The 27,482-nt window shown below is 38.6% G+C and overlaps 2 protein-coding genes across 2 annotated transcripts in view; one reads left to right on the forward strand and one right to left on the reverse strand.

Annotated features, from left to right (window-relative positions):
• The window catches only part of OXR1 (oxidation resistance 1), a 543,504-nt gene that overhangs the window by 128,701 nt on the left and 387,321 nt on the right, over positions 1 to 27,482 (forward strand). The gene's annotated exons all lie outside the window — the stretch shown is intronic.
• On the reverse strand, positions 9,406 to 11,756 carry LOC102397285 (nucleolin-like). The gene is given in 4 exon segments (XM_025265174.3): positions 9,406 to 9,826; positions 9,829 to 10,748; positions 10,751 to 11,489; positions 11,491 to 11,756. Coding segments are annotated over 4 exon segments (2,175 nt in total). The 5' UTR covers positions 11,641 to 11,756; the 3' UTR covers positions 9,406 to 9,460.

Genomic DNA, 27,482 nt, shown 5'->3' on the forward strand with positions numbered 1-27,482 from the left:
CTGTTCTGGGCAAAAAAGCAAGAAAGAATTAGAATGATTTTGGGAAATGCTCATGAAAATATTTGAACACTATATTAGAGGGGTTGTTGTTGTTTAGTCATTAAGTAGTGTCTGACTGTTTTGTGACCCTGTCAACTGTAGCCCTACAGCCTCCTCTGTCCATGGGGTTTCCCAGGCAAGAATACTGGAGTGGGTTGCCATTTCCTTCTCCAAGGGATCTTCCCCACCAAGGGATCGAACCATGTCTCCTGCATTGCAGGTAGATTCTTTACCCCAGGGAAACCCCTGTATAAGAGCAGTAAGTTTAGGTTTTTGAAAAGTTCGATTCCATGAAGCATTCCATATAATGCCAGTGTAAAGAATCTGCGTATTTGCTGTATTTTCTCATAATAAAGCAAAGCAGTTAACTAAATATTATCTCCTTAACAGTTCTGGGATGCCTATGTCTATAGAGCCTAGATACATTTTTAACTGATATTTTTAATCATTGTTGAGTAATTCATTGAATGATCCATATGCTTTGTGAGAGGCTAGTTAATTCCCATTTCCCGTTATCTTTCTAATGTAGACTAGATATCAAAATTGATTGTATCTCATGAAAAGAAATAAAATTTCAGCCTCAAAAAGACTAATACTATTGTTGATATATGCCTTCAGATATTAAGTAGAACAAATCTCTGAGACATCACTGCCTTTTGGATATGGATTAGTTTCATTTGTCTTGGTGTTCAAATTTATCCATCATGAATATAAGTAGTAGTCACAGAATCTGTAATTTTTTCCTTCATGATTATTAGAGTTTTTACTTTAGTAGGATTGTTTATTCTCTAATGTCATAGTAAGTAATACACATTCATGTTTAAAATTTCCCCTATAATAAGATAACTAAAGTTTTATGTACTTATATATTCAACAAATGTTAATTAGTGCCTGTTTTGTGTTAGTACTAGGCACTAAGCACTATGGATACATACTAGCCTTCCTGAACTTACATCCTGGGGGTGGGGAGTGGGGTGGGGAGCAGTCACACTTACATAGTGTTTACTAGGTGCCCTGGTGGCTCAGACGGTAAAGAATCTGCCTGCAATGCTGGAGACCTGGGTTCAATCCCTGGGTCGGGAAGATTGCCTGGAGAAGGGAACAACTACCAACTCCAGTATTCTTGCCTGGAGAATTCCATGGACAGAAGAGCCTGGTGGGTGACAGTCCATGGGGTTGCAAAGAGTTGGACACAACTGAGTGACTTTCACTTAAGCACTATTATAACACTTTCCATATATTAATTCAGTTAATCCCTCATAACAGCCCCAAGAGATAAGATCTGTTATTATTCCCCTTCTTATACATGAAGGTACTGAGATATAGAAAAGTTAAGCAGTTTTTCCAAGGTCACACTGCAAGTTAGTGTCAGGGCAGGTCTTTATACCCAGGCAGTTTGGACTCATGCTGAAGCTGAAGCTCAAATATTTTGGCCACCTGATGCGAAAAGCTGATTCATTGGGAAAGACCTTAATTCTGGGAAAGATTGAAGGCAAGAGGAGAAGGGGGTGACAGGGGATGAGATGGTTGGATGGCATCATGTACTCAATGGACATGAGTTTGAGCAAACTCTGGGAGATGGTGAAGGACAGGGAAGCCTGGTGTGCTGCAGTCCATGGGGTCACAAACAGTTGGACACAACTGAGTGAATGAACAAGTCTGGCTCCAGTCGTGTAGCTCATAATCATTGCATATGCTGTATATTGATGTTTGTCTTCTACAGAAATTTTTTATCATTTAGAATTATATGCAGAATAAATAATTCAGCAGAAGAGTTTACCTTTGAAAAACAAATGGTTAATTTGCTACTGATAATAGGAATAAAATTGCTTTTATTTTCTTTTGCAGAATTCCCAAATCTTCTGTAAATCAGTATGTATTGACTGTCTCAATAGAATCATACACTAAACTCTCCAATACAGTTTGGTCTTAAGTGAATCATTCAAGAAATTTCTATGACTATCCTCTTCAAAGTCCAGATTTAGTAGCTCCACCTAAGAGTGACTCATTCAGATTCTTCATGATTGTTCTTTTCCTTGTTGACTGAAAATAAAGAGGAACATAGAAAAAATTGTAAAGTCGGAAAAAGTGGTTTTTGATATATTTGACTTTCCTACTGGTACCCTCTGCCTCCCTTGTTTCCTCCTTCTTAGAGAACCTACAGTATTCCCTTTTATCTTTGTCTCATGATGGTTATTTCCCATTTTTGCTTTATCTCATTGAGGATACTTATCATCTGTCTAGCTCAAAAACTGATCGGTTAATGGACTGCCTCATATACTTCCCCTTCAGGGCAACTGATGTGTATTTTTGTCAAGAGCTGGAGAGAATGTGTTAATGCTAGGGGATGCCTCTAAGTCACTACCAAGCAGTCGGTAGGAGTAAATGGTCAGTTTCGTGGTCATTTGACCTCTTGGAGCTCCTAAAAGTATGCTTTGTAGGAGACTGCCAAGTTTGTACCCATGATTTTTTTTTTTTTAATAAGTGTCATTAAACTGAAGGAAACACTTTGCTTATGTTTGCCATTAATCTCTTATTGGGTTTGCCTTTGAAAACAATGTAGAAATTTAAATGTTATAAACTCTGAGATTTGTTTCAAAATAATTGGAGTTGAGGAAAATGAATGGAGGTATAGAAAAAGGAAGAGTGGCATGAGTTGATAACTAGAAGATATGTAAGGAGCTGAAAATTATTGAATTGTAAGTATGTTACATTATATCCTATTCTTATATATATTTGAAATTTCCCTAAGAAAAGTTTAAAGATACAAATATTATATATTTGATGAAAAAATGTCATAACATTTTACTCTATATCTTATTTTGCTGAGGTTAATATCCAAAGTGAAATTTAGAGTATGCATTAGCGAGAGTTTACATAGATGGTGCTATGCATATGGTAGTACAAATAAATAATAAACTATTTTCACTAAAATGATGCCAGTGTTCCATGACCAAGACTTGAGTCATAAGGGAAAATGTGTGCTTTCTTTAAAATATTTTTTGAGTAATGAATAATGAGATGTAACAAATAATAACATGTGATCTATTTGAAATGAAATTTCAAGTCTATGTCACTTGAGATTTTCATATATCACAACAAATATTCTTTACCATAGTCTAATTTCTTATGAAGCAGAAATGTATTTGTGTATTTTTTTGAGATCTACAAACTCAAAATTTTAACATCCCTGGTTATTTTGTTTCTTTTTTAGTGTTCTTCCAAATGCTGATTTATTTCAGCACATTTGATGGCTGATGTGATGGCTGAATCAACACATTTACAAAAGAGAAAAATTTTAAAGATAGAAAATGTTAGAGAAGGAAAATGTCACCTGAAAATCTATAATCCAGAAACAGTGCTCAAAGATTGAGAGTAAGGGCCCCTTTATCCCATCCCCCCTTAGCACCTCCCCAGAGGTAGGGTGGCATCAGCAGGAATGGCTACATGTTGCCAGGCTCACCCCGGATTTCCTTACCCAAGCATGACGCACTAGCAGCAGAACTGAAGGACCTTGAAAACAATGAAGGGCAACGGCTGCTCGCCATGTGCATCACTCATCGATGGCGGTGGGCCCTCATCGTGCTCTTTACCAAGTGAGATCTCAGGAATAACAGTAGAGACCCAGGCCCAGTCATGAATGAGAGTGAATTTTTAATGGAATCTCTATCTAAAAAAGCAGACCGTATTATTCTAAAGATTTACAATCCATTAGATGATTAAATAACCACTGACTGGGCATTTGAGACACAATATTTTATTCTGAGAGTTGAGAGTGGAAGAGATGTATTTCTAAGCAACTGACATATAGCCACCCATATATCATGACATGTTGCTCACTTTGAAAATGAAATGTTTAAAATTAGAGGACATTCTTAAGGAATATGTTTACTGCTACATACTTTCTGGAATGCAAAAAATAAGATATAAAATAAAGCAGTTTCTTATAGAAATTAATCATATACTTGATATATGACCCAACAACCCCACTCGTAGATAATTACTCAAACGTAATTAAAACTAATATTCACAGAGACACCTGTATGAAGATTTTTATAACTTAATTCATAATCACCTAAAATTGGAAACAACTTGAGTATGCATCACAGACAAGCCAATGTCATCTAGTCATACAATGGAATACTACTATTCAGCAGTAAAAAGGAAGTAACTATTGATATTAGCAACACCATGGATACATTGTAATTAGTTTGTTAAGTTAAAGAAGCTTAGACTGAAGAAGCTACATATACTGTGATTCCATTTGTTTGGGATTATAGGAAAGGTATAGTTGGAGAACAGATGAGTGGTTGTCAGGATTTTGAGGAAGGGACAGCGGTTGAATAAAAGAGGGTACACAGGGAAATTCTGATGAAACTGTTCTGTGTACTAATCCGGTGATAGATATAGGACACTATGCATTAATCGTAATCCATAGAAATGTATCACAAATGTGAAATTCAGTGTATGTAAATACATTTTTTAAAAGATCAACCATGATGTTGGGTGATTCTAGGGAATAGAATGTAGACTGGAAAACAAATCTAACTTACAAATGTTGCAGATGTATGACATAACCTTAATTAGTCATCATAGTGGGGAAAAAGTCATTTATCTAAAATAATTAGAAAATATATTTTGACCAGAAACTATAAAGCTGAAGACAAAAAAAGAACTGTGCATGAACATTATATTCTAATTGGCAAGTTTGTTTCTCTCAGGAGTACTCAGTAGCAATTCTGAAATTACTTTATATGTGTACATATATATGTAAATTGCAGATAACTAGAGTCAGCTTTATCACTATCAGAAAAATAAATTATAAATAAGCAAGAGGGGGCATATGTCTCCTTAGAAGCCTGTTTTCACTTCCTTTGGATAATGGATTGCTGGATTATAAGGTAATTCTGTTTTTAATTTTTTGAGGAACCATCCTACTGTTTGTTCCCCATAGTGGCTGAACCAGTTTACAGTACCATCAGCTGGGCAGACGTGTTCCCTTTTCTCCACATCCTTGGCAACACTTCCTTATCTCTTGTCTTCTTGATGATTGCCATTCTCACAGGTCTGAAATGATATCTCAGTTTGGTTTTGATCTGCATTTCCCTGATAATTAGTGATGCTGAGTACCTTTTCATGTACCTGTTGGCTGTTTGGATGTCTGTTTTTGGGGGGGTGGGGAGGTGGTGTCTATTTCATTCCTCTGCCTATTTTTAAATACATTTTTGTTGTTGTTATTGAGTTGTAATATAGATATGAGTGTGAGCGTAGCTTCATTTCTTTGCTGATACATCCCTACCTTACTTGTTTTTATTGTTCTCTAAAAATATTCCTCGTACATGCACATCCAGAGTTTTTTTTTCTCATTTTCTCTAAAATTTCAGTTTAACCTTCCCCCACCACCATTAACTAGTCTCATCCAAATTGGAATACTGAATATTTAACTTCTGTCTCTATTGTCATTGTTTATTTTCACCTGCCATAATGATTTTGATGCCCCAAAGACCACTTGAAAGTACTAAAATGTTTTGAAATGTAAGTAGAAGTGACTGCCAATTAGATTTTAAGCCTCCTAAATAATTCTGAGTCAGTTTCCCCATTTCTGACATGGATAAGCTAATTTCATAATTATGTAAGTGCATCATTCTGTTTTTGTGTAAATTAAATGAATAAAGATAATAAAAAGGGCTTGGTATATAAAATACCCTAGTTCTATAGTTTTATTCTGTTCATGGATACAGCTGCAAAAATAGAAATTATAGCATTTTATCATCATTATTTCATCTAACTCTCAGCTGTTTACCCTCTGGGAAGAAATGGAATGAAAATGAGCTGTTATAACCCTTCTTGGGCTTTATAATCTGACGCTATCTACCCTATCCAGTATATTATTCTTTAAACTCATAATTCAAAAGAGAGTGTATAGCCATAGCTGTGATTAATTAAAAAGCATTATTTAAATTAACATTTAAATGTGCCAAAAGAAGCCTTTCTGAGGGCTTGTACTCAGACACCCAGATTAAAAGCCCTATTTTTCTTCTCATGCTAGTATTTCACTGGATTCAGGAAGAAGGAAAATAACCCAATTAAAATGGAATAAAAGTGAAATAATACAATTTCTTCTTAGGAGTAAAATACATATACAGTGTTTTACATAATTTAGGTATGAAACACTAAATAGTGAAACTGCATATATAGTGATATGAGTGGGTAATTGCCAGTTCAGCTCAGTTCAGTCACTCAGTCATGCCTGACTCTTTGTGACCCCATGGACTGCAGCATGACAGGCTTCCCTGTCCATCACCAACTCCTGGAGCTTACTCAAACTCATGTCCATTGAGTTGGTGATGCCATCCAACCATCTCATCCTCTGTTGTCCCCTTCTCCTCCTGCTTTCAATCATTCCCAGCATCAGTTCAGTTCAGTTCAGTCACTCAGTTGTGTCTGACTCTTTGTGACCCCATGAACCGCAGCAAGCTAGGCCTCCCTGTCCATCACCAACTCCTGGAGTCCACCCAAATCCATGTCCATTGAGTCAGTGATGCCATCCAACCATCTCATCCTCTGTCATCCCCTTCTCCTCCTGCCCTCAATCTTTCCCAGCATCAGGGTCTTTTCAAATGAGTCATCTCTTCGCATCAGGTGGCCAAAGTATTAGAGTTTCAGCTTCAACATCAGTCCTTCCCAGATGATCGACACCGAAATCAGATTGATTATATTCTTTGCAGCCAAAGATGGAAAAGCTCTATACAGTCAGCAAAAACAAGACCAGGAGCTGACTGTGGCTCAGATCATGAACTCCTTATTGCCAAATTCAGACTGAAATTGAAGAAAGTGGAGAAAACCACTAGACCATTCAGGTATGACCTAAATCAAATCCCTTATGACTATACAGTGGAAGTGAGAAATATATTTAAGGGACTAGATCTGATAGACAGAGTGCCTGATGAACTATGGACGGAGGTTCCCAGCATCAGGGTCTTTTCAAATGAGTCAGCTCTTCGCATCAGCTGGCCAAAGTATTGGAGTTTTAGCTTCTGCATCAGTCCTTCCAATGAATATTCAGGATTGATCTCCTTTAGGATGGACCAGTTGGATCTCCTTGCTGTGCAAGGGACTGTCAAGAGTCTTCTCCAATACCACAGTTCAAAAGCATCAGTTCTTCAGCACTCAGCTCTCTTTATAGTCCAACTCACACATCCATACCTGACTACTGGAAAAACCATAGCTTTGACTAGATGGACCTTTGTTGGCAAAGTAATGTCTCTACTTTTTAATATGCTGTCTAGGTTGGTCATAACTTTTCTTCCAAGGAGCAAGTGTCTTAATTTCATGACTACAGTCACCATCTGCAGTGATTTTGGAGCCCCAAAAAATAAAGTCTCTCACTGTTTCTATTGTTTCCCCATGTATTTGCTATGAAGTGATGGGACCAGATGCTATGATCTTCGTTTTCTGAATGTTGAGTTTTGAGCCAACTTTTTCACTCTCCTCTTTCACTTTCATCAAGAGGCTCTTTAGTTCTTCACTTTCTGCCATAAGTGTGGTGTTATCTGCATATCTAAGGTTATTGATATTTCTCTCGGCAATCTTGATTCCAGCTTGTCCTTCATCCAGTCCAGCATTTCTCATGATGTACTCTGCATATAAGTTAAATAAGCAGAGTGACAAAATACAGCCTTGACGTACTCCTTTCCCAATTTGGAACCAGTCTGTTGTTCCATGTCCAGTTCTAACTGTTGCTTCTCGACCTGCATACAGATTTCTCAGGAGGCAGGTCAGGTGGTCTGGTATTCCCATCTCTTTAAGAATTTTCCACAGTTCATTGGGATCCACACAGTCAAAGGCTTTAGCATAATCAATAAAGCAGAAATAGATGTTTTTCTGGAACTCTCTTGCTTTTTTGATGATCCAGTGGATAATGACAGTTTGATCTCTGGTTCCTCTGCCTTTACTAAATCCAATTTGAACATCTGGAAGTTCACGGTTCACGTACTGTTCAAGCCTGGCTTGGAGAATTTTGAGCATTATTTTTGCTAGCGTGTGGGGTAATTGCCAACCCCCTGTGTAATATAGCAGAGAGGAATAATAAAATTAATTAATCATGGTCCTCTTTGTAATTCTTGAAGTTACTTATAATTTTCTCTATCCCAGGTAGGACATGCCTGTTTTGATTTTATGTTAGTTCAGGAAAGGTTGAGTGTTACCCTGCTGTGAAATAAGATAGATTTTAACATATTTATATTATATGTAGGAGAAGGCAATGGCACCCCACTCTAGTACTCTTGCCTGGAAAATCCCATGGGCGGAGGAGCCTGGTAGGCTGCAGTCCATAGGGTCGCTAAGAATTGGACACGACTGAGCGACTTCACTTTCACTTTTCACTTTCATGCATTGGAGAAGGAAATGGCAACCCGCTCCAGTGTTCTTGCCTGGAGAATCCCAGGGACGGAGGGGCCTGATGGGCTGCTGTCTATGAGGTTGCACAGAGTCGGACACGACTGAAGCAACTTAGCAGCAGCAGCAGCATATTATATGTACCCAGGGGGCGCTAGTAGTAAAGAATCCACCTGCCAATGGAGCATAGATCTTGGGGTCAGGAAGATCCCCTGCAGGAGGAAATGGTAACCTGCTCTGGTATTCTTGCCTGGAAAATTCCATGGACAGAGAAGCCTGGTGAACTACAGTCCATGGGCTCACAAAGAGTTGGACATGAACAAGCAACTAACACTTTCACTTTCCTAGGCATTCATGACTAAAAGAGTCAGAGTAGTTTTTTATATTAAGTGTATACCTAACTTTGAAGTGGGAATACAACCAGAACCTTCATTACTTAACTTTCTATTCTTTTTTTTTTTTTAAGAGTTCTAGGACTTTTAATTTGTCCCAAAATTGCTGAAGCAAAAATCATGATAAAACATTCTGCTTTCCTTTACACCCCCCAATGCAAAAAACAAAACAAAACAAAAAACAAAACAAAACAAAAAAAAAAAAAACAACAACAAACTCCATAGGAAAAAAATGGTTTTGTACATGGGAAGAAACAATATAAATTCAAAACTTACAGATAAGGGTTAGCTCTGCTGCTGCTGCTGCTGCTAAGTCGCTTCAGTCGTGTCCGACTCTTTGCAACCCCAGAGATGGCAGCCCACCAGGCTCTCCCGTCCCTGGGATTCTCCAGGCAAGAACACTGGAGTGGGCTGCCATTTATCACTCTTTAAAAAGTTTATATGAATATCCAGTCAACACCAACAGGGTTATCTCCCTTGAAATGTTATCTATACGGATTTCCAAGTAGACCACAGAGCTGTATACTGTCTTGGAATGTCCTCAGAAGGCTCTGTCATTGATCAATTAACACAGTAAAAACCCCAGAGTCCTTTCTTTCAAATGGGAGAGGGAGAGACAGGGATAGAAGAAACTATTCAAACTTCGTCTTCTTTCCTTGTGGCTTGTGGTCTCCTCCTCCTCCTCTGCCTCCTCAGAAGCCTTCTCGCCCTCCAAAGCCTCCCCGGCCTCTGCCACGAAAGCCACCTCGGCCACCTCTGCCACCACCTCGGCCACCTCTGCCACCACCTCGGCCTCCAAAGCCACCTCTGCCTCCTCCTCGGCCACCAAAGCCACCTTCACCCTTAGGTTTGGCCCAGTCCAAAGTGACTTTGTTTCCATCAATTTCACCATCTTCCATGGCCTCCTTGGCAGCTTTGGCATCTTCCTCACTGCTGAAGTCTACAAAACCAAACCCTTTGGAGGATCCAGTCTCCCGGTCAGTGACTATCCTTGCTAGTCACTGAATAGAATAGAACCATCAAACGACTCCTTTAACGTCTCTTCTGTGGTATCCTCAGAGAGACCTTTGACAAAGAGAGTTTTGGATGGCTGGCTTCTTGCATTAGGTGATCCCCTGGGTCCTTGCAACTCCAGTCTGATGGCTCTGCCCTCAATTTCCCTTTTATTACATGAATTTAAAGCTTCTTTAGCATCTTCAAATGAAGCAAATTTTATAAATGCATACCCTTTAGATTTGCCATTTTGGTTCTGGGGCACCTTGATATGAGTTGCCTTCTCATATACTTCCTGAAGAGTTTCTTCTGTTGCATTATAGGAGAGGTTGCTTAAAACCAGGGTTTTTGATTCACCACTCCAAGTGCTATTCTTTCCACCTCTATGGTCTTGACTTTGACCTTTCTCTCCGGTGTAGTACAGAGAAATGGATCGCCCATCTAACTCTGTTCCCTGCTTTTCTTCCAAGGTTTTTTCTGCATCAGCTTCTGTCTTAAATTCAATATAAGCAATCCCTTTACTCTTTCCATTCTTGCTGACTAATCTGATCTCCACAGCATCTTCAAACACTTCTTTTAATTCATCCCGAGTAACTTTGTAAGGCAGATTTTTAGCCAAAAGTGTTCTTGCATCTCGATCTTTCTTACTGTCTTTCCCCTTTGGTTTTTCTAGTTTAATTTCATTGCCAAAGACTTTTAAACCAGTGAGTTCCAAGGCTTTTTCCAGGTCTTCGGCAGATTCAAAATCCACATAGCCAAACTTCCTAGACACACCAATTCTGACATCGACAACAGCAAGATCATTTTTAGCAAAAAGATCACTGATACCCGTTTTCAATTCAGGAGCAGATTTATTGAAGTTCAGGTTTCCAACAAAGGGATTGAAAGACGTAGTTGGTTCTGTGCCTTCCACTTTTTGTTTCTTGCTTCAGGAGCTGCTTTTTGTTTGGCCATTTCCTTCTTTCGTTTTCCAGGTGCTTCTTTGACAGGCTCTTCTTCCTCTTCCTCCTCTTCTTCCTCCTCATTGTTGTCCTCCTCTTCATCATTGTCATCCTCTTCCTCCTCCTCTTCATCATCATCATCCTCCTCTTCATCTTCATCTTCAGCAGTGCTCTTAGCCTTCACAGGAACAGCTTTTACTGGAGCTTTCTTTCCTTTGGCAGGTACAATCTCCATAGGTTCTTCTTCAGAGTCATCTTCGTCCTCCTCATCCTCCTCCTCCTCCTCATCATCATCCTCGTCATCATCATCGTCATCCTCGTCATCCTCATCATCTGTGGCAGGAGCAGCACCAAAAGCAGCAGCTGCCTTCCTCACTGCTGGCTCATCCTCCTCTTCATCATCATCGTCTTCCTCTTCACTGTCATCTTCATCTTCTTCATCACTGTCTTCCTTCTTGGCATTCTTGCCGTTCTTTGCTCCCTTGCCTGGGGTGGCTGCTCCCTTCTTACCAGAGGTTGCTACCACTGCTTTGCCTGGGGTGGCTCCCTTTTTGCCAGGTGTTACCACTGCTTTGGCAGGTGTAACTGTCTTCTTGGCTGGCATAGCTGCTGCCGTTTTGCCAGGGGTGATAACTGCTTTCTTTGCTGGTGTGGCAACTGCAACCTTTTTTGTTGGGGAAACCACCATTTTCTTTGCTGGAGTTGTGGTAGCCTTCTTGCATTTTTTTCTGAGGGATAACAACCTCTTCTCCACTGCTCTCATCGTCTTCATCTTCTGACATTTCCTCATCTTCACTATCTTCTTCTACCTCCTTTGGGGGAGGAGCCATTTTCTTGGAGTCACCTTGATTTTTACCGGCCTTTGCGAGCTTTACCATGATGGCGGCTTATGATGGCGGAGTGTGTGGCGAGCAAGTGGCGCAGACAAGCCCAGAGGAACCTAAGCACCGTCGATGGCAGCCGCTAATCCCTGAACGCGTACGCTTGGCTGCCAGCTAGCTCTCGAGACTCTTCTTTTTTTCTAATATGTTCATTATCAGAATTTTCAGATATGCTAAAATTTCTCTGGTCAAACATGTCTGCTAGTTTAATGACCTGGCATGCCATCTGTGTGTTTTCTCTCAACATGCTGGGAAATGTACATTATCCCTAATTTTTAAAATAATATGAAAAATAGGCATTTCACTTCAAATAAGATATTCACCAACTTTACAATACATTAACTTATTTCATGAGTAATTAGGAAATCAACAAGTCTTATATATGGGAATCATAGAACACTGATTATTTTTCACAAGGACAAATCCAGAGAGTTTAAATTTTTCTTTTTGTGTGTTTTTTATTTAGTAGGCCTTGAGATCAAGAAAATAAATAATAATATTGGTCAAACATATACTAAGTGTTTAATAATATGCCAGCCATTGTCCAAATATTATTGTGTTATTTCATAAGCCTCTATGAAAGTTCTTTGAGGGTGGTATTATTTCCATTTTATTTTTGAGGCAAATTAGGATCAGGCATGTGAAGACCTTTGCTCAAAGTCACACAGGAGGGCAGAAAGTCAGGGGTCACATACAGATTTTTGTAGTTACCAAAACCCCAGAATTTTTCCACTGTGTCAGAATGTTACTTTTTTCATGTCACTTGTAGCTTCTCTTGCCCATGAAATCTGAACAATGAGCAGTAACAATGGTCTTCTGCAGAACAGAACCTCTCAGAATCTCTAGTAAGATATGAGATCGTCAGGCCACAGTACAATTTGTAATAGAATTTATTAAGACAGAAACTAGTGGGGAGAGAATGAATTAGACCCACTTTCCAACTATGACAATTGTAAGCATGGGAGTTAATTTCCTTTACACACGGTTTACTATTTGCATGCCAATCAATCTGAGAATCCAGATACGTCCAGACACTGAAATGACAACACGAAGGGGAGCTCAGAGAGAGAAGCTTGGTGTTTTTGGTAACCTCTGCTTCTGTGGGTCCTCAGTCAAATGTCTGCTGGCAGCCCTGAGTCCTGTTCTTGGTCAGCAGCATGACAAGTAAGGAAGAACTGCTAACGGGGCAGTGGGAGAAAGAGGACAGGCTGAAAACCATCGGGTATCTCTGCATCTGTCCATCATCACAGCTGACCACAAGCCATTCAGAGATTAAATGGTCACTACTTCATTTCCACTCTACATATCTCCTGCAAGTTTTCTTTTGATAAGAATAACCCAGAAACGCACAAAGGGAGGGGTTCTGGGAAATGTAATTCCTACCCTAACCTAGTGGCTGTGATACAATCCAACATACAAGCAGGAGCTGTTTTTTCCCTCGTTTTACAAATAAGGAGACTGGGGCACATAGCCAAGGAACTAGCCCAAGGCCACCTGGCCCGTGAGTGACAGAATCAGGTTTGGATCCAGACAGTCTGATTCCAGATTGCAAGCTCTTAATTCCTGTGCTTTGCTACCTCAGCAATAAAATAGGGTTCTATAGGGTTCTTAGTGTATTTTTCCTTATTTCAAGTCTCCTTGTGTCTGGTAAGAAAGTTCATCACTAGACAGCTATATAAAGCAATGATAGGACTTGTCTTCATGCAGTTCTATTTTTGTCAACTTCCCTAACTTACTTAGTTTTTCTCCTATTCTATGTTTTGCCCTTTTAAGACCCACTATTTTTTCCAAAATAAATTCTTGATTACTAGCTTTCTGACTACTTTGACTTAAAAAATTGTCTTTTAGCAGTTACGTATCTTTCACTATTTTAATGATCATTCACATGTGTGATCTCTGTGTATATTCTTACATCATTAATATCCATATGCCTTATATTCTCAAGCATATTCCAACATTCTTAAGTCAGGAATATTACCTACTTTTCCTTTGTTTCACCACCAAAGTGTGCATGCTGCTGCTGCTGCTAAGTCACTTCAGTCGTGTCCGACTCTGTGCAACCCCATAGACAGCAGCCCACCAGGCTCCTCCATCCCTGGGATTCTCCAGGCAAGAACACTGGAGTGGGTTGCCATTTCCTTCTCCAATGCATGAAAGTGAAAAGTGAAAGTTAAGCCGCTCAGTCGTGTCGGACCCTCAGTGACCCCATGGACTGCAGCCTTCCAGGTTCCTCTGTCCGTGAGATTTTCCAGGCAAGAGTACTGGAGTGGGGTGCCTAGATGTTAGTTAAGATGCTCTTAACTACTTAAATGCCAAATCTTCTTGTTGTAAAGGAAGTTTCATTTGAATAACTGGAAATCATGTTCCTATTGAATAGCAGTGCTTTCTGTATATGTATACCAGAGTATCTGTTTCAATTCTGGGTTTTATTCTTGTGGTTTTATGGCTGCCTTCTTAAAGATACCCTCAGAAGAGGGTATGCTTCAGTTTTCCTTAGTCTTGAATTCTTGATTATATTATATTCTAACTCAGCATCATTTTCATATTCTATATACTGTTATATTTTTAAAACACTTGTATAGATAAGTTATACTTTGAATAACACCATAAATTTTTAAACAAAAGAAAAAAATTACATAGCATGAGCATTTTGGACTGAAAGAATCCCAGTATTTCTTCAACATTAACAAAAATATTCCTTTCAAATCAGTTTCTTCTTTTTCCAAGAATAGTAAAATATTAAACAGAGTTTTTAAAACCTTTTAAAAATTAACATAAATTGATCCTATAATTTTATAGCCAGAGTTGGCAGATTACTTGAGTGAGTGAAATACTGAGTTATAACATCCAGTTTGGATTAGGAAAATAAACAGGTTTTAAATTAGTTGCATCACAAAAGCAAGTGTCTGTAACGAAAATGTCTTCATAACAAGGTTCTACTATGAAGCGCACTTAGAGATAGAATATCTAATTTTGATATGTAAATAAAACATGCTCAAAGGTATGATCCTGCTGAATGGACAAATGACAGATATATACAAGTAGGTATGTATTTGGGGGGTTTAAATGATCCTTTTTACTTTATAATTCAATTTACATGGCTTAGTAGCTACTACTCAAAACTTTTAACATGTTACCATGTACTCAGGTGAATAGTACATTTAAGAAACTGAACAATTAAAGACAGATGGCAAGTTAAGTTTTAAAAGTTGTTTTAGTTGAAACTATCCAGCAAATGAAAATTTTCATGATTACTTCTGTTCTTGTCGAGAAAGATAGGAAAAAGGCCATCAATTAGCACAAAAGTAAAACTAACCAAAAATAGCTCCATGATCTTTCTGTATCCTCAGAAACGTGATTTAAAGAAGTGACTTGACAATGAATGATTTCAGGAAGAAGGGGAGTTTATCTCATTTTCTCAAACTGGGCTATATATATATATATATATATTTTTTTTTTTTTTTTTTTTTTTTTAATAGTGAGGTAAAGTCAGGAGAAGGAAATGGCAACCCACTCCAATACTCTTGCCTGGAGAATCCCTTGAACAGCAGAGTTTGCAGGAAACAGCCTATGGGGTCACAAGGAGTCGGACACGACTGAGTGACTAAGCACCAGCATGAAGTCCCCTCAGTGACAGTAGAACAGCAGCCATGGAAAGCCGTCACTATAAGGCAGTTACCATCATTATCCCAACTTTACAAGTAAGGTGATTTCAGGTTAAAGAGGTCATTACTGCTCAGCTAGTGAATGACAAGGAAGTTCTGAGTTTCAGTGGCTGACTCCCAGAGTTCAAAATTTAAACCATGATGTTGTCCTGCTAGTCTAATAACCCAGATGTAGCGGATTGCAAAACAATGGCATAATACTTCACATTTTCCTGTATTCGTGCCCTGTACCAAGTGGCTTTTCGGCTTTTTCCATCAAGAAGTGAGGTTCATTTCCCCTTCCTTTGAATCTGAGTAGGCCTTGTGACTTGCTTCAGCCAGCAGAATCCCGCAGAATCGACACCCTGCACATTCAGAGCCTGGCCTGCAAGAGCCCCCTGCGTGCTTCCACTCTCTAGGAAGCCCACCCAGACGTCATGTGTGCAGTTAGAGGCTCACCTGCTGGCAGGTGAGAGAACGTAGTGTGGAGCTAAGTCAGCCCCCTTGACCCAGCCATGGTCACAGAGATGTGAGAGAGTACAAAACAGATCAGCAATGCCAAGTTGCCCCGACGGCACAAGTGAAGGAGGGCAGTTGAGAAAAAAGAACCAGCCAGATGAGTCCAGTCAAGATTGCTTATCCAGAGACTCATGAGTTAAATGGGTGGTTGTTTTTAGCTATTACCTTTCAGCGTGATTTGGTATGCAGTAGTGTTAATAAATCCACATTTTAACAGTTGTTTGACTATGTTCATACAAAACCTGCACGTGGATGTTTTTAGCAGCTTTATTCATAATTGCCAAAGCTTGTCAAAGATGTAACTTGCCAAAATGTATTCAATAGGTGAACAGGGAAACAGGGATATATCTAACCAGTGGAATATTATGCAGCACTAAAAGAAATAAGTTATCACATCACGGAAAATCATGGAGGAAAGTTAAATGGAAATCACTCAATGAAAGAAGCCAACCTGAAATGGCTACATTACTGTGTGTTCTAACTGTGACATCCTGGAAAAAGCAAAACTATTGGTGTCAATAAAAAAACTGTCAGTGGTTGGTAGGGGTTAGGAAGAAGGGAAGGATGAATATACAGAGCACATAGAATTTTTAGGGCAAGCTATGGACTTTGGATAATAATGTTTGTCACTGTAGGCTCATCAGCTGGAACCAGTGTGACACTTTGGTGGGGCATGTTGACGGTGAAAGAGGCTGTGCATCTGTGGGGCCAATGAGTATATGGAAATTCTCTGTACTTCCCAGTTAGTTTTGCTGTGAACCTGAAACTGCTCTAGAAAAAAAAAAAATATGGTTTATGTATTGAACTCAATTCTTCCTTCTCTCTCTTTGCGGAAACATTCAGTATTTTTGAAAAAAAAAAAGTTTGTACATATAAATATGAATATGCATACATCTGTGACATGACAAGATTATAACTCTTTGAAATTGATGCAGTCCCGAGCAGTTTAATTCACTGTCAATGCAATAATGCTGCTGTTTGTCTTAAGGGTGAATGATTTCTCCTTTGAATCTGATATGTTCCCCAGAGGGGTGTGAAAAGTGGGGATATATTTCTAATCAGTTTTCAGTACCCAACTTATTAGAACTGTTATTTGATTAGTGCCCACTGCAAATCAATATAACATGAAGGGTATCCATTTTAATGAGCAGAGAGACTTCTGTAAAAAACAACAAATATTTATCAAAGAATTTAATTTGAAGAGGCTCCAGAGGTCAAACACTAATCGAACAGCTTCACTTTATAAGACATGGGCACTGAAACTCCCAAAAGTTTAATGACTTCCCGAGATCACATAGCTCGTGATTGAACCTGTACCATTATTTAGTAAGTTATATGTCTTTCAGCAGTGCAGAGTGTCCAAAGCATGTTATGGTAGAGAAGGGAAAGCATGAGAGAGTGGTGTTCTTGTGCAGTTTGGAGAATTGACTGGCTCAGGGATGGTTAGTACTGACCTTGAATGTTCGCAGTTTTGAAATCTCCAGTTAAATTTACTCACGGTCAAAGGGTTCATTTTGGCTTTCTGAACATATTCTTGCTGACCCTTGAAACCTCAACTGGAGCATCACATCATATTGTTTGGGAAGCTTTCACTAACGTCCCCAGGTACCGTTGACCATGACCCCACCATCCATGATTATGCAATATATCAGTTAGAGTAGTGGTTCTCAAGCAAGGGATGGTTTTACCTCTCTGGCGATGCAGGGCAGTTGTCTGGAGACATTTCTGACTGGCATTACTTGAGTTTGCTACTAGTATTTAGTGGGTGGAGACCAGTGATGCTGGTTTGGAATAATGGTAGATGTTGGCTCTTACTGATATCCTTAGAAGAAAGATATGACTTTTTATTCAGTAAATCAATTCATTAGTACAAAATCAACCCAGAACCTTCTTTGAAAACGAGCCCTGTACCTTCAGAAGGAGACTTGGCCTCTTAGAACATTTAATTAATTCCAAGGTAATTCCTGCAAATTGGTGCTGAGCCAAGACGAGATGCAAATGTTTACAGACATAGCAAAGGGGTTATCAAAATTCTGACTTGAAACCTAAGATGTGGATAATGTGATATGGGACATGACTCAAAAAATATAAAAGCATTGCATGGATGACTGATTGGTAATACAAGCAAAAGAAGGTAATGGGATCTGTACAACAACCAGCTCTACCTGAGTGTCTCAGAGAAAAGAGCAATCATTTCTAATAACTTCATTGTTCCTGTTGTTGTTCAGTCACTCAGTCATGTCTGACTCCTTGCAACCCCATGGACTGTAGCATGCCAGGCTTCCCTGTCCTTCATCATCTCCCAGAGCTTGCTCACCTCATGTCCAGTGAGGCTATGATGCTATCCAACCATCTCATCTTTGTTGTCCCCTTTTCCTCCTGCCCTCAATTTTTCCCAGCATCAGGTTCTTTTCCAATGAGTCAGCTATTTGCATCAGGTGACCAAAGTATTGTAGCTTCAGCTTTAGCATCAGTTCTTCCAATGAATAATAACTTTATTTTGTACTAAATTCTAAGCTTCTCAGTATTTCTCAATTATAATGCATCTGTGGTCTGCCAGAAATGGTTAAATGATTATATGTATGATCCAGAAAGGAGTCATTTGTTCAGAAATTCTTATTCTTCCACTTACTAATTCATTTATTCATTGACTAACTCAATACTAAGGACCTACCAGTTATCAGATTCTATGTTAGGTGCTGAGATTATAGCAGCAAATAAGACTTACAGTGTTTATGTCCTTAAAATTAATTACATAAATAAGTGTTTATTTACATCAAGGTAAGTGTTGAAAAGGAAAATTATCTTATGGCATGAGATTGATTTATAGGGAATTTTGACCTGACCTAGTGTGTAGAAGATTTCTCTATGAAAGTTAAACTTAAGCTGAAAGCTGCTGTGGACAGGCTTCCTGGGCTGGGAAAGTATTCATGTCTTCAAGAATGATAAGAAGTGAGGGAAGAGAGTGAGATGACATGAGACAAGGCCAGAGCATGCATGGCACTTTGGACCAGGTTAAACATGCTGGCTTTCGTCCATTGGGTACCCATCATGTCCTACACCATGAAGACACAGTGTAATATACAACTGTCACATAATAGGCACATTATGGTACATGATTGGCACAATGAAGGATATGAAAGTATGGAAGTCATAGTTGGTTCATTCAAGAACCCTTCAGTGTCATGAGGGAGACATATGGATGATGCTTCTTCTCCCAGTGAAGTTTCTGGGAGACAGTCTCTTATTTTTTATTTTATCCTGTGCCCATAATGCAATAGATTTGTTCTCAGTAGTAAATATGTATTGATGGCATAATTTTTTATAAATATCCATAGTGCAATGGTAAGAATGCTTATCCAAGGTCCCTGATTTTTGAACAACCCTTTGAGTCTTAGAACATTGGCTTCTGGCATCTTGAGGGTTTAAGGCTTCAGGCTATGCCTGCCTTTGATCCTTTAGATTAAACTATATCATCTTAGATACTGTGGAGTATCACCCAAGGACCTGTATTATGTTCAGAACAGGAGAAGTGCTGGGCTGCAAAAGGCCCTGCATTCTACCTATTACTCTAAGAGTATAGGATTGAACACTTTGGATCTGGTGGTGACTGCTGCTCATTAACACTGTGATATTTTAATTTTCTTGTCCTCAGTTTCCCAGTAGTAAAATGGAGAGAGAGGCAGAACCTACTTCATAGGATTATTGTGAAGATTGACTCTAAAAATTTGTATAAACTTCTTAGTATACTCTCAATATATATTAATATTAAACCCTCAAAAATGTTCCATTTTTAAAATTATTGTTTTTATGTCATTCTTGCAGTTCCTCTGAAATACTAGTAACTCTAGCATTTGAACCTAGTTGCTGTTTTTTTTTTTTTGTTTGTTTGTTTTAACAACTTTCACTCTTGACTGTATCAGGCTGTCCCAGGCGTTGGGTGTCTCTCGGGAAATTTCCTCCGCCATCTCCAATAGCATACAAATCACTCCCCGGCATCCCAAAAAGCAACCTATCCTTCAAATGCTTGGATGGAGGAAAGGTGTTTCTGAGACCCAAAGGGAGCTACAAACTCACCTCTCAAACCAAGCTGTAAATATGAAAGCTATTTAAGGCCCACTGTTGGAAACAGTTTCCAGACTTCTTTAAAATCGTCACCATACATAACAGTGTGCTGCTGCTGCTAAGTCAGTTCAGTCGTGTCCGACTCTGTGCGACCCCGTAGATGGCAGCCCACCAGGCAGATCCCACCAGGCAGCCTGCCCCTGGGATTCTCCAGGCAAGAACACTGGAGTGGGTTGCCATTTCCTTCTCCAATGCATGAAAGTGAAAAGTGAAAGTGAAGTCGCTCAGTCATGTCCGACTCCTAGCGACCCCATGGACTGCAGCCCACCAGGCTCCTCTGCCCATGGGATTTCCCAGGCAAGAGTACTGGAATGGGTTGCCATTGCCTTCTCTGGTGAACCATTCCTTGTTGTGAAGTTGCTCAGTCATGTCCGACTCTTTGCAACCCCATGGACTGTAGCCTGCCGGGCTCCTCAGTCCATGGGATTTTCCAGGCAAGAATACTGGAGTGGATTGCCATTTCCTTCTCCTACATAAGTATTATTATCAATGTCCATAACCTAATTTATTCTGGCACAGAAAGTTCCTGAACCTGTATTATCATTTTCAAGGTGAAGTAAACAAGGAGTCAGGAGGTTTTAGACCTACAACTCTGTCCTGAAATAGAATTATGTTAATGATCAAGTCAGGCAATGTGAGCCTCTATTTTTATTGGTTAACTGGCAGATTGAACTTATATGTAATGGGGTGATTTTCTTTTATTTTAGTATTTTCCTAAATTTTCTAAAAGTTTTATAATGTGTATTATTTATATGATCAGATAAATCATTTTCTTTAAAAAAAGGTATATATATATATATTTCAGTACAGAATGATGATGTATATATCTTTCATTTGTTTTCAAATCTTATTTGTTTTTATTGTCCTATAAAGGGAACACTCATGCTCAATGTGATATAGATGATAGGTGGTAATTTGCATTATTCTGAAAGCAAATCTTGATAAATAACATGAGTTTTCACTGCTTGCCAGGGGATCCATTTGGTTGTCTACAATTGACTTAGAACATTTTTTGACAGAGAGCTAAAGAAGAAATTTGTTTTACACAAGGCTTAGCTTTGCCTTCATTTTAAAAAATATATACCTTATTTTTCAAGGGCTGTTACTGACCCATCATATTCATCATACTTGAAGCCTGTTTTTAGTATTTTCATCCTATGATAATTTTTGACTTTAGCTTTGACTTTGATCTAAACTGCTTTTGAATACATAGCCATTTAATATTATGCCAAAACATGTATTCACTGTACATGCAGGTACCTGATCCCAGAAATACTGCTGTGCTTGTCTCAGAATTAAACGTCCTTCCAGTACTCATTGGGATTTATTAATGTATGGACTAATAATTGTAGAAAGACATCACTGTCTATTGACCTTTTGGTTAAGGCTCTTATCTCTTAAAATATTTCAGGTCTCCTAGACACAGTTAAGGATTATTAGACACTGTTAAATTGAATAAGAGATAATCAAGACAAATTTTCAGTAACACTGAAAAGATTTTTAACAGGTTGGTTAAGGGTCAACAATTAGATTTTATTTTTATTTTATTACATAGCTTCATGCTATCTAAAAAATATTCTTAATTAGATGTTTTCCAGTTTTCAAAGCAAATTCAGTTCTCACTGCACACACAGTGGTTTGATTGTAAATAACAAAGTAGAATGAAAATATAGCTAATTCTGGATCTACTTTTGGTTCAATATCTTGTAATTATTTTGTCATTAGAATTGCAGAGTGCTTTTCTCTTAGCCAATAATATTTTTTTTCCTAAATAAGGAGTTAAGGAGCTATGTTAAATTTCTGAGTTTGATAAACTGACTTATGATATTTGGAACTTTGTTCTCTGGGATTGATGGGTTTTCATTTGTAAATGTGCCATCAGTGATTAGTCACTGATGACAAGGCATGTATTTCCTATGTGACAAGTGCTAAGAGATCATGAACTACTACCAGGTAACACAGTTGGAGTGTTTTCTGTCATGTAATGCAAGGTGGGGAGGGACTATGTTGAATTGGAGAAATCAGGGAAAGGAAAGTCAGTGTATATAGATTTTCTATCATGTGTCAGACACTGTAACAGAATCATTATATGTGAGATCTCATTTGACCTGCTTAAGCTTATCAGCAAGTAGAAAAAATTAGAATTCAGAATCAAATCTATCTCATTTAAACTTGATACTTTTTCCATTTTTATCATTTACATTTCTTTAATAGACAAACTTATTGAGATACATCAGGAAAGCTTGAAAACTGTGGTCATATACAGAGATGGATCAGCATGGGATGTTAATGATGGGAAGCAGAAAGAGCAATCCAGTCAGAATCTCATGAGTGAAGAAGACATCAGAAAGGGTGTTTGAGAAAGGAGAAGTTTAGTTGGACCAGACCAGAACAACCCTTGGAGTGGTGAAAATACAGACTGGAAAGCAAGGTTAGCAACATATGGTAAAGGACTTTGAAATGTCAAGACGAGGAGTATAGACTTAATTAGGAAGGCAGCAGGGAGCCACTGAAGGTTTTGTGCGGAGGAGCAATATGATTACAGCTGACAGCAGTCTTAATAAGGCTTAATAAATAGTCCAGTTTATAACCTTAGGCCAACTGCTGAGCAGAAGCCAAAAGCTGTGCTGCAGAATTAGCAGACTAATTACTGTAGGCAGGATGGCCTGAATTTAATCTGAGTCATCCTTCATAATGGAGTATAAACTCCTAGAATTGTCAACAAATATCTGAAGTGACAGGTGACGTGTCTTCTCAGAGTCTGCTGCCTTCATTTGGCACCACGGTGGCATCCTGTTAAAGTGTCTTAACGGAGCCATGACTTACATTTCACCATTTTTGAAACCTCTCTTCCTTGTCAATATTCAGTGTATTTTTATGGCTTTTCTGCAGGCCTAAAATCTATTGCCATCTGTCTTATTACTTATAATAATGCTTTGCCATATTTTATCAGTATTAATCTGCTTTGCCAAAAGGGAAAGCATCATTATGTTATCCGTAGTCTGAATTAACAGCTGATGTTGACTAGAAGACAATATTCGAATTTCAGTTCTAGCAACCAAGATAATTTCTTTTTTTAATTTAGGGAGTAGGCTACATAAGAATCCTTATGTAAGATAAAGTTTCCTTTATCTTTTGGTTACTTTAAAAGGTTTTAATGTTTTTTAGTGTGTGCTTATGTGTATACATGTGTTGTGTGTATATGTGTTTGTGTGCATACATGTGTGTTTGTGTGCCATGCTTGCATGCATGTGAAAGCAAGAAGAGTGTGAGAATATGCATATGTAGAAAAAGAACTAGATGTTTATCATATTGCTTCCTTCTGGGGAATAATTCCTGGGAAATAAAAAAGTTGCATAATTAAGTTTTTTATAAAACACTTTCTTTGATACATTATGGTGATTACTATCACCCTTAATAGTAAGAATTTTTTGCTCTTTTGTCAGCAAGCCAATATTATTTTGAACTTATGTAATTTTATATATGTTATGGACTGTTTTTTTGCCTTTTTTTCACCTAACTAGATTGTGTGTCTCTGGAGGATACATATTTATACAGAGCCTGGCACCTGGCTCACAGTATATCTTCAGATAGTCTTCCATCCTGTTGATGCTGTCCTCTTAGGACAGTCTTGCCTGGGCTTTCACTCACTCAACAGATTCTGAGAAACTCTCAAGTACTTTGCCAGGTAGACAGAATACAGGCTCCTCTCTTAAAAAGCTTGTAGACAAACAGTTAATTACAATATAATCTATAAGTGTTGTGATTGTTTTAAGTACAGTGTAGAAACACCCCTGGGGTAAGAGTGACTTACTGGAGGCCATAACCTTTTATCTGAGTTTTAATATAATTGAGAAATGAAAGGCATGAAGATGAGAAAGCAGAAGAGAATTAGAACATACATGGGCCTGAGTATAAGACTGAGTGGTGGGATGACATTCCTGCAAATGTAGTTTGACTTCGGGAGGAGAGGTCATCAGAAAAGCTGAAGCCAGATCCTGAAGGTTTTGACAGCACACAAAATCAGGTCACTCAGGCACTATGATTTCTATGTTGTAATTTGAAGCTACAATTTAAAATTAACTGGGTGCTTCTAAGTCAATTACCATGGCTACCCATTGTCATTTCTTTGAAAGAATAAAAAAGTTGTTTGGCTTAAAATGGCATAGTTTAGTCATTTTAAAAATAGTCTTAATGACCCAGATAACCACGATGGTGTTATCACTCACCTAGAGCCAGACATCCTGCAGTGTGACATCAAGTAGGCCTTAGGAAGAATCATTACAAACAAAACTAGTGGAGGTGGTGAAATTCCAGTTGAGCTATTTCAAATCCTAAAAGATAATGCTGTTAAAGTGCTGCACTCAATATGCCAGCAAATTTGGAAAACTCAGCAGTGGCCACAGGATTGGAAAAGGTCAGTGCTCATTCCGGTCTCAAAGAAGAGCAATGCAAAAGAATGTTGAAACTACCACACAGTTGTGCTCATTTCACATGCTAGCAAGGTAATGCTCAAATCCTTCCAGCTATGCTTCAACAATATGTGAACAGAGAACTCCAGATGTAGAACTGGATTTAGAAAAGGCAGAGGAACCAGAGATCAAATTGCCAATATCCATTGGATCGTAGAGAAAGCAAGGGAATTCTAGGAAAAACATCTACTTCTGCTTCATTGACTATGTTAAAGCCTTTGACTGTGTGGATCACAACAAACTGTTGAAAATTCTCCAAGAGATGGGAATATTATAACACCTTACCTGCCTCCTGAGAAATCTGTATGCAGGTCAAGAAGCAACAGTTAGAACTGGACATGGAACAACAGACTGATTTCAAATCGGTACAGGAATACATCAAGGTTGTATATTGTCACTCTGTTTATTTAACTTATATGCAGAGTACATCATACAAAAAATGCTGGGCTGGATGAAGAACAAGCTGGAATCAAGATTGCCAGGAGAAATATCAATAACCTCAGATACACAGATGATACTACCCTAATGGCAGAAAGCGAAGAAGAACTTAAGAGCCTCTTGATGAAGGTGAAACAGGACAGTGAAAAAACTGGCTAAAAACACAACATTCAGAAAACTAAGACCATGGCATCTGGTCCCATCACTTCATGGCAAATAGATGGGGAAAAAGTGGAAGCGATGACAGATTTTATTTTCTTGGGCTCCAAAATCACTATGGACAGTGACTGCAGGCATGAAATTAAAAGACACTTGCTTCTTGGAAGGAAAGCTATGACAAACCTAGACAGCATATTAAAACGCAGACATTACTTTGCCAACAAAGGTCCATCTAGTCAAAGCTATGGTTTTTCCAGTAGTCATGTATAAATTTGAGAGTTTGACCATAGAGAAGGCTGAGTGCCGAAGAATTGATGCTTTTGAACTGTGGTGTTGGAGAAGACTCTTGAGAGTCCCTTGTACTGCAAGGAAATCCAACCAGTCCATCCTAAAGGAAATCAACTCTGAATATTCATTGGAAGGACTGATGCTGAAGCTGAAGCTCCAATGCTTTGGCCACCTAATGTGAACAGTTGGCTCATTGGAAAAGACCTTGATGCTGGGAATGATTGAGGAAAGGAGGAGAAGGGGGCAAGAGAAGATGAGTTGGTTGGATGGCATCATTGACTCAATGGACAAGAGTTATAGCAAATTCCAGGAAATAGTTAAGGACAGGGAAACCTGGCTTGCTATAGCCCATGGACTCACAGAGAGTAGACAAGACTGAGTGACTGAACAATGAGGCACATTTAGAATACATAAGGAATTAGGATTCTAATTACTACTTAAGTAGGATAATATTTGTACCTACTTTTAAGGTCACTGTGAACTTTCAATGAGATAATGCAAAAAAAGTGAGTACATGGCAAATATAAGAATTCAGTATGTATTACTGGTGTGTATTATGAACTATTTCTGTCTTGTATTCCTGAGAAAGACTTGAAATGTTGTGAATGGTTACTTAATTAGCCATTTCTTATCTCCAGATTTAAACTGAAAGTTATAACTTTTGAAGATTTTATTTTATTGGGTGGCTTAGTTGTCTGTAGGTGGTGAGACTTGGAAGGGGCCTTAGGGTTTATCGAATTTTCTCTTAACTTAGAATGTTGATTAGCATTACAAAGAAACAAGACTGATGCACAGGAAGGGTGTTATAAAGAGACTTAAAGGCATATTGCGCATCAAATGTATTTCTGTGTGCCCAGTGAATCATATTTGGTGTCTTACACTTAACATGGGATGTCTCATGTGGCGCTAGTGGTAAAGAACTCACCTGCCAATGCAGGAGGTGTAAAAGACATGGGCTGGATCTGTGGGTCAAGAAGATACCCTGGAGGAGGGCATGGCAGCCCACTCCAGTATTCTTGCCTGGAGAATCCCTTGGACAGAGGAGCCTGGTGGGCTATAGTTCATAGGGCTGCAAAGAATCAGACACGACTGAAGCAACTGAGCACGCACACACACTTAACACAGTGTTTAAAGCTGTCAGGCTCCACTTCTAGCTGCGTGTCTTTATCTGAAAAACAAAATAATAAGAAGAATACAGATGTCATAAGATTATTGGAGAATTGTGCAATAATTTATATGATGTACCTAACATGATGGCTGTCAGATAGTAAATATTCCAACAGTGTTCAATATTGAAACTCTGCTATTATACAAATATGAGACGATAGTGCAAATAAGACAATTTGTGAAAATAAGAGAGAATGTGGATTTATCACTCAGATCTCAGTAAGGGTTACTACAGTATGTTTTATATAGTCTTTACTCTCAGGAACTAATTCTTTCTCACTGCACTCTGTGAGATGGAGGAAATTCATTGTTTAAAACATAATCAGAAAACACCTAATAGTCTTATTAAATTTCAAATGTGCTTTTGAGGCCAGTGAACTCATTTATAAAATTTTTTGTTCCTAATATAATCATAGCACTGCTATCTACAAAATCTATCACTGTTTACAGAAAAAAAAAGTTGTTTCCATGTCAACCAAATTTTGTGATGTAAACAGGAACCACTAGGATTTCCAACTATTACTATATAGCATCAGTATTACTTTTTAAAATTTATTTTTAATTGGAGGATAACTGCTTTACAGGTGTGTTGGTTTTTGCCATACAAAAACATGAATCAGCCATTGGTATACACATGTCTCTTCCCTCTTGAACCTCTCTCCCACCCCAGCTGCATCTCACTCTTCTAGATCATCACAGAGCACTGGGCTGAGCTCCCCGTGTTACACGGCAACTTCCCACTAGCTATCAGTTTTACACGTGCTAATGTATATGTTTCAGCACTACTCTCTCAATTTGTCCCACACTCTCCTTCCCCTGCTGTGTCCTGACTAAACCCTACATAGTTCATAGTACTATTATAGTGTCTAGTCAAGGCTATGGTTTTTCCTGTGGTCATGTATGGATGTGAGAGTTGGACTGTGAAGAAGGCTGAGTGCCGAAGAATTGATGCTTTTGAACTGTGGTGTTGGAGAAGACTCTTGAGAGTCCCTTGGACTGCAAGGAGATCCAACCAGTGCATTCTGAA

The sequence above is a fragment of the Bubalus bubalis genome, chromosome 15, assembly GCF_019923935.1.
Source record: "Bubalus bubalis isolate 160015118507 breed Murrah chromosome 15, NDDB_SH_1, whole genome shotgun sequence".
Taxonomy (NCBI): Eukaryota; Metazoa; Chordata; class Mammalia; order Artiodactyla; family Bovidae; genus Bubalus; species Bubalus bubalis.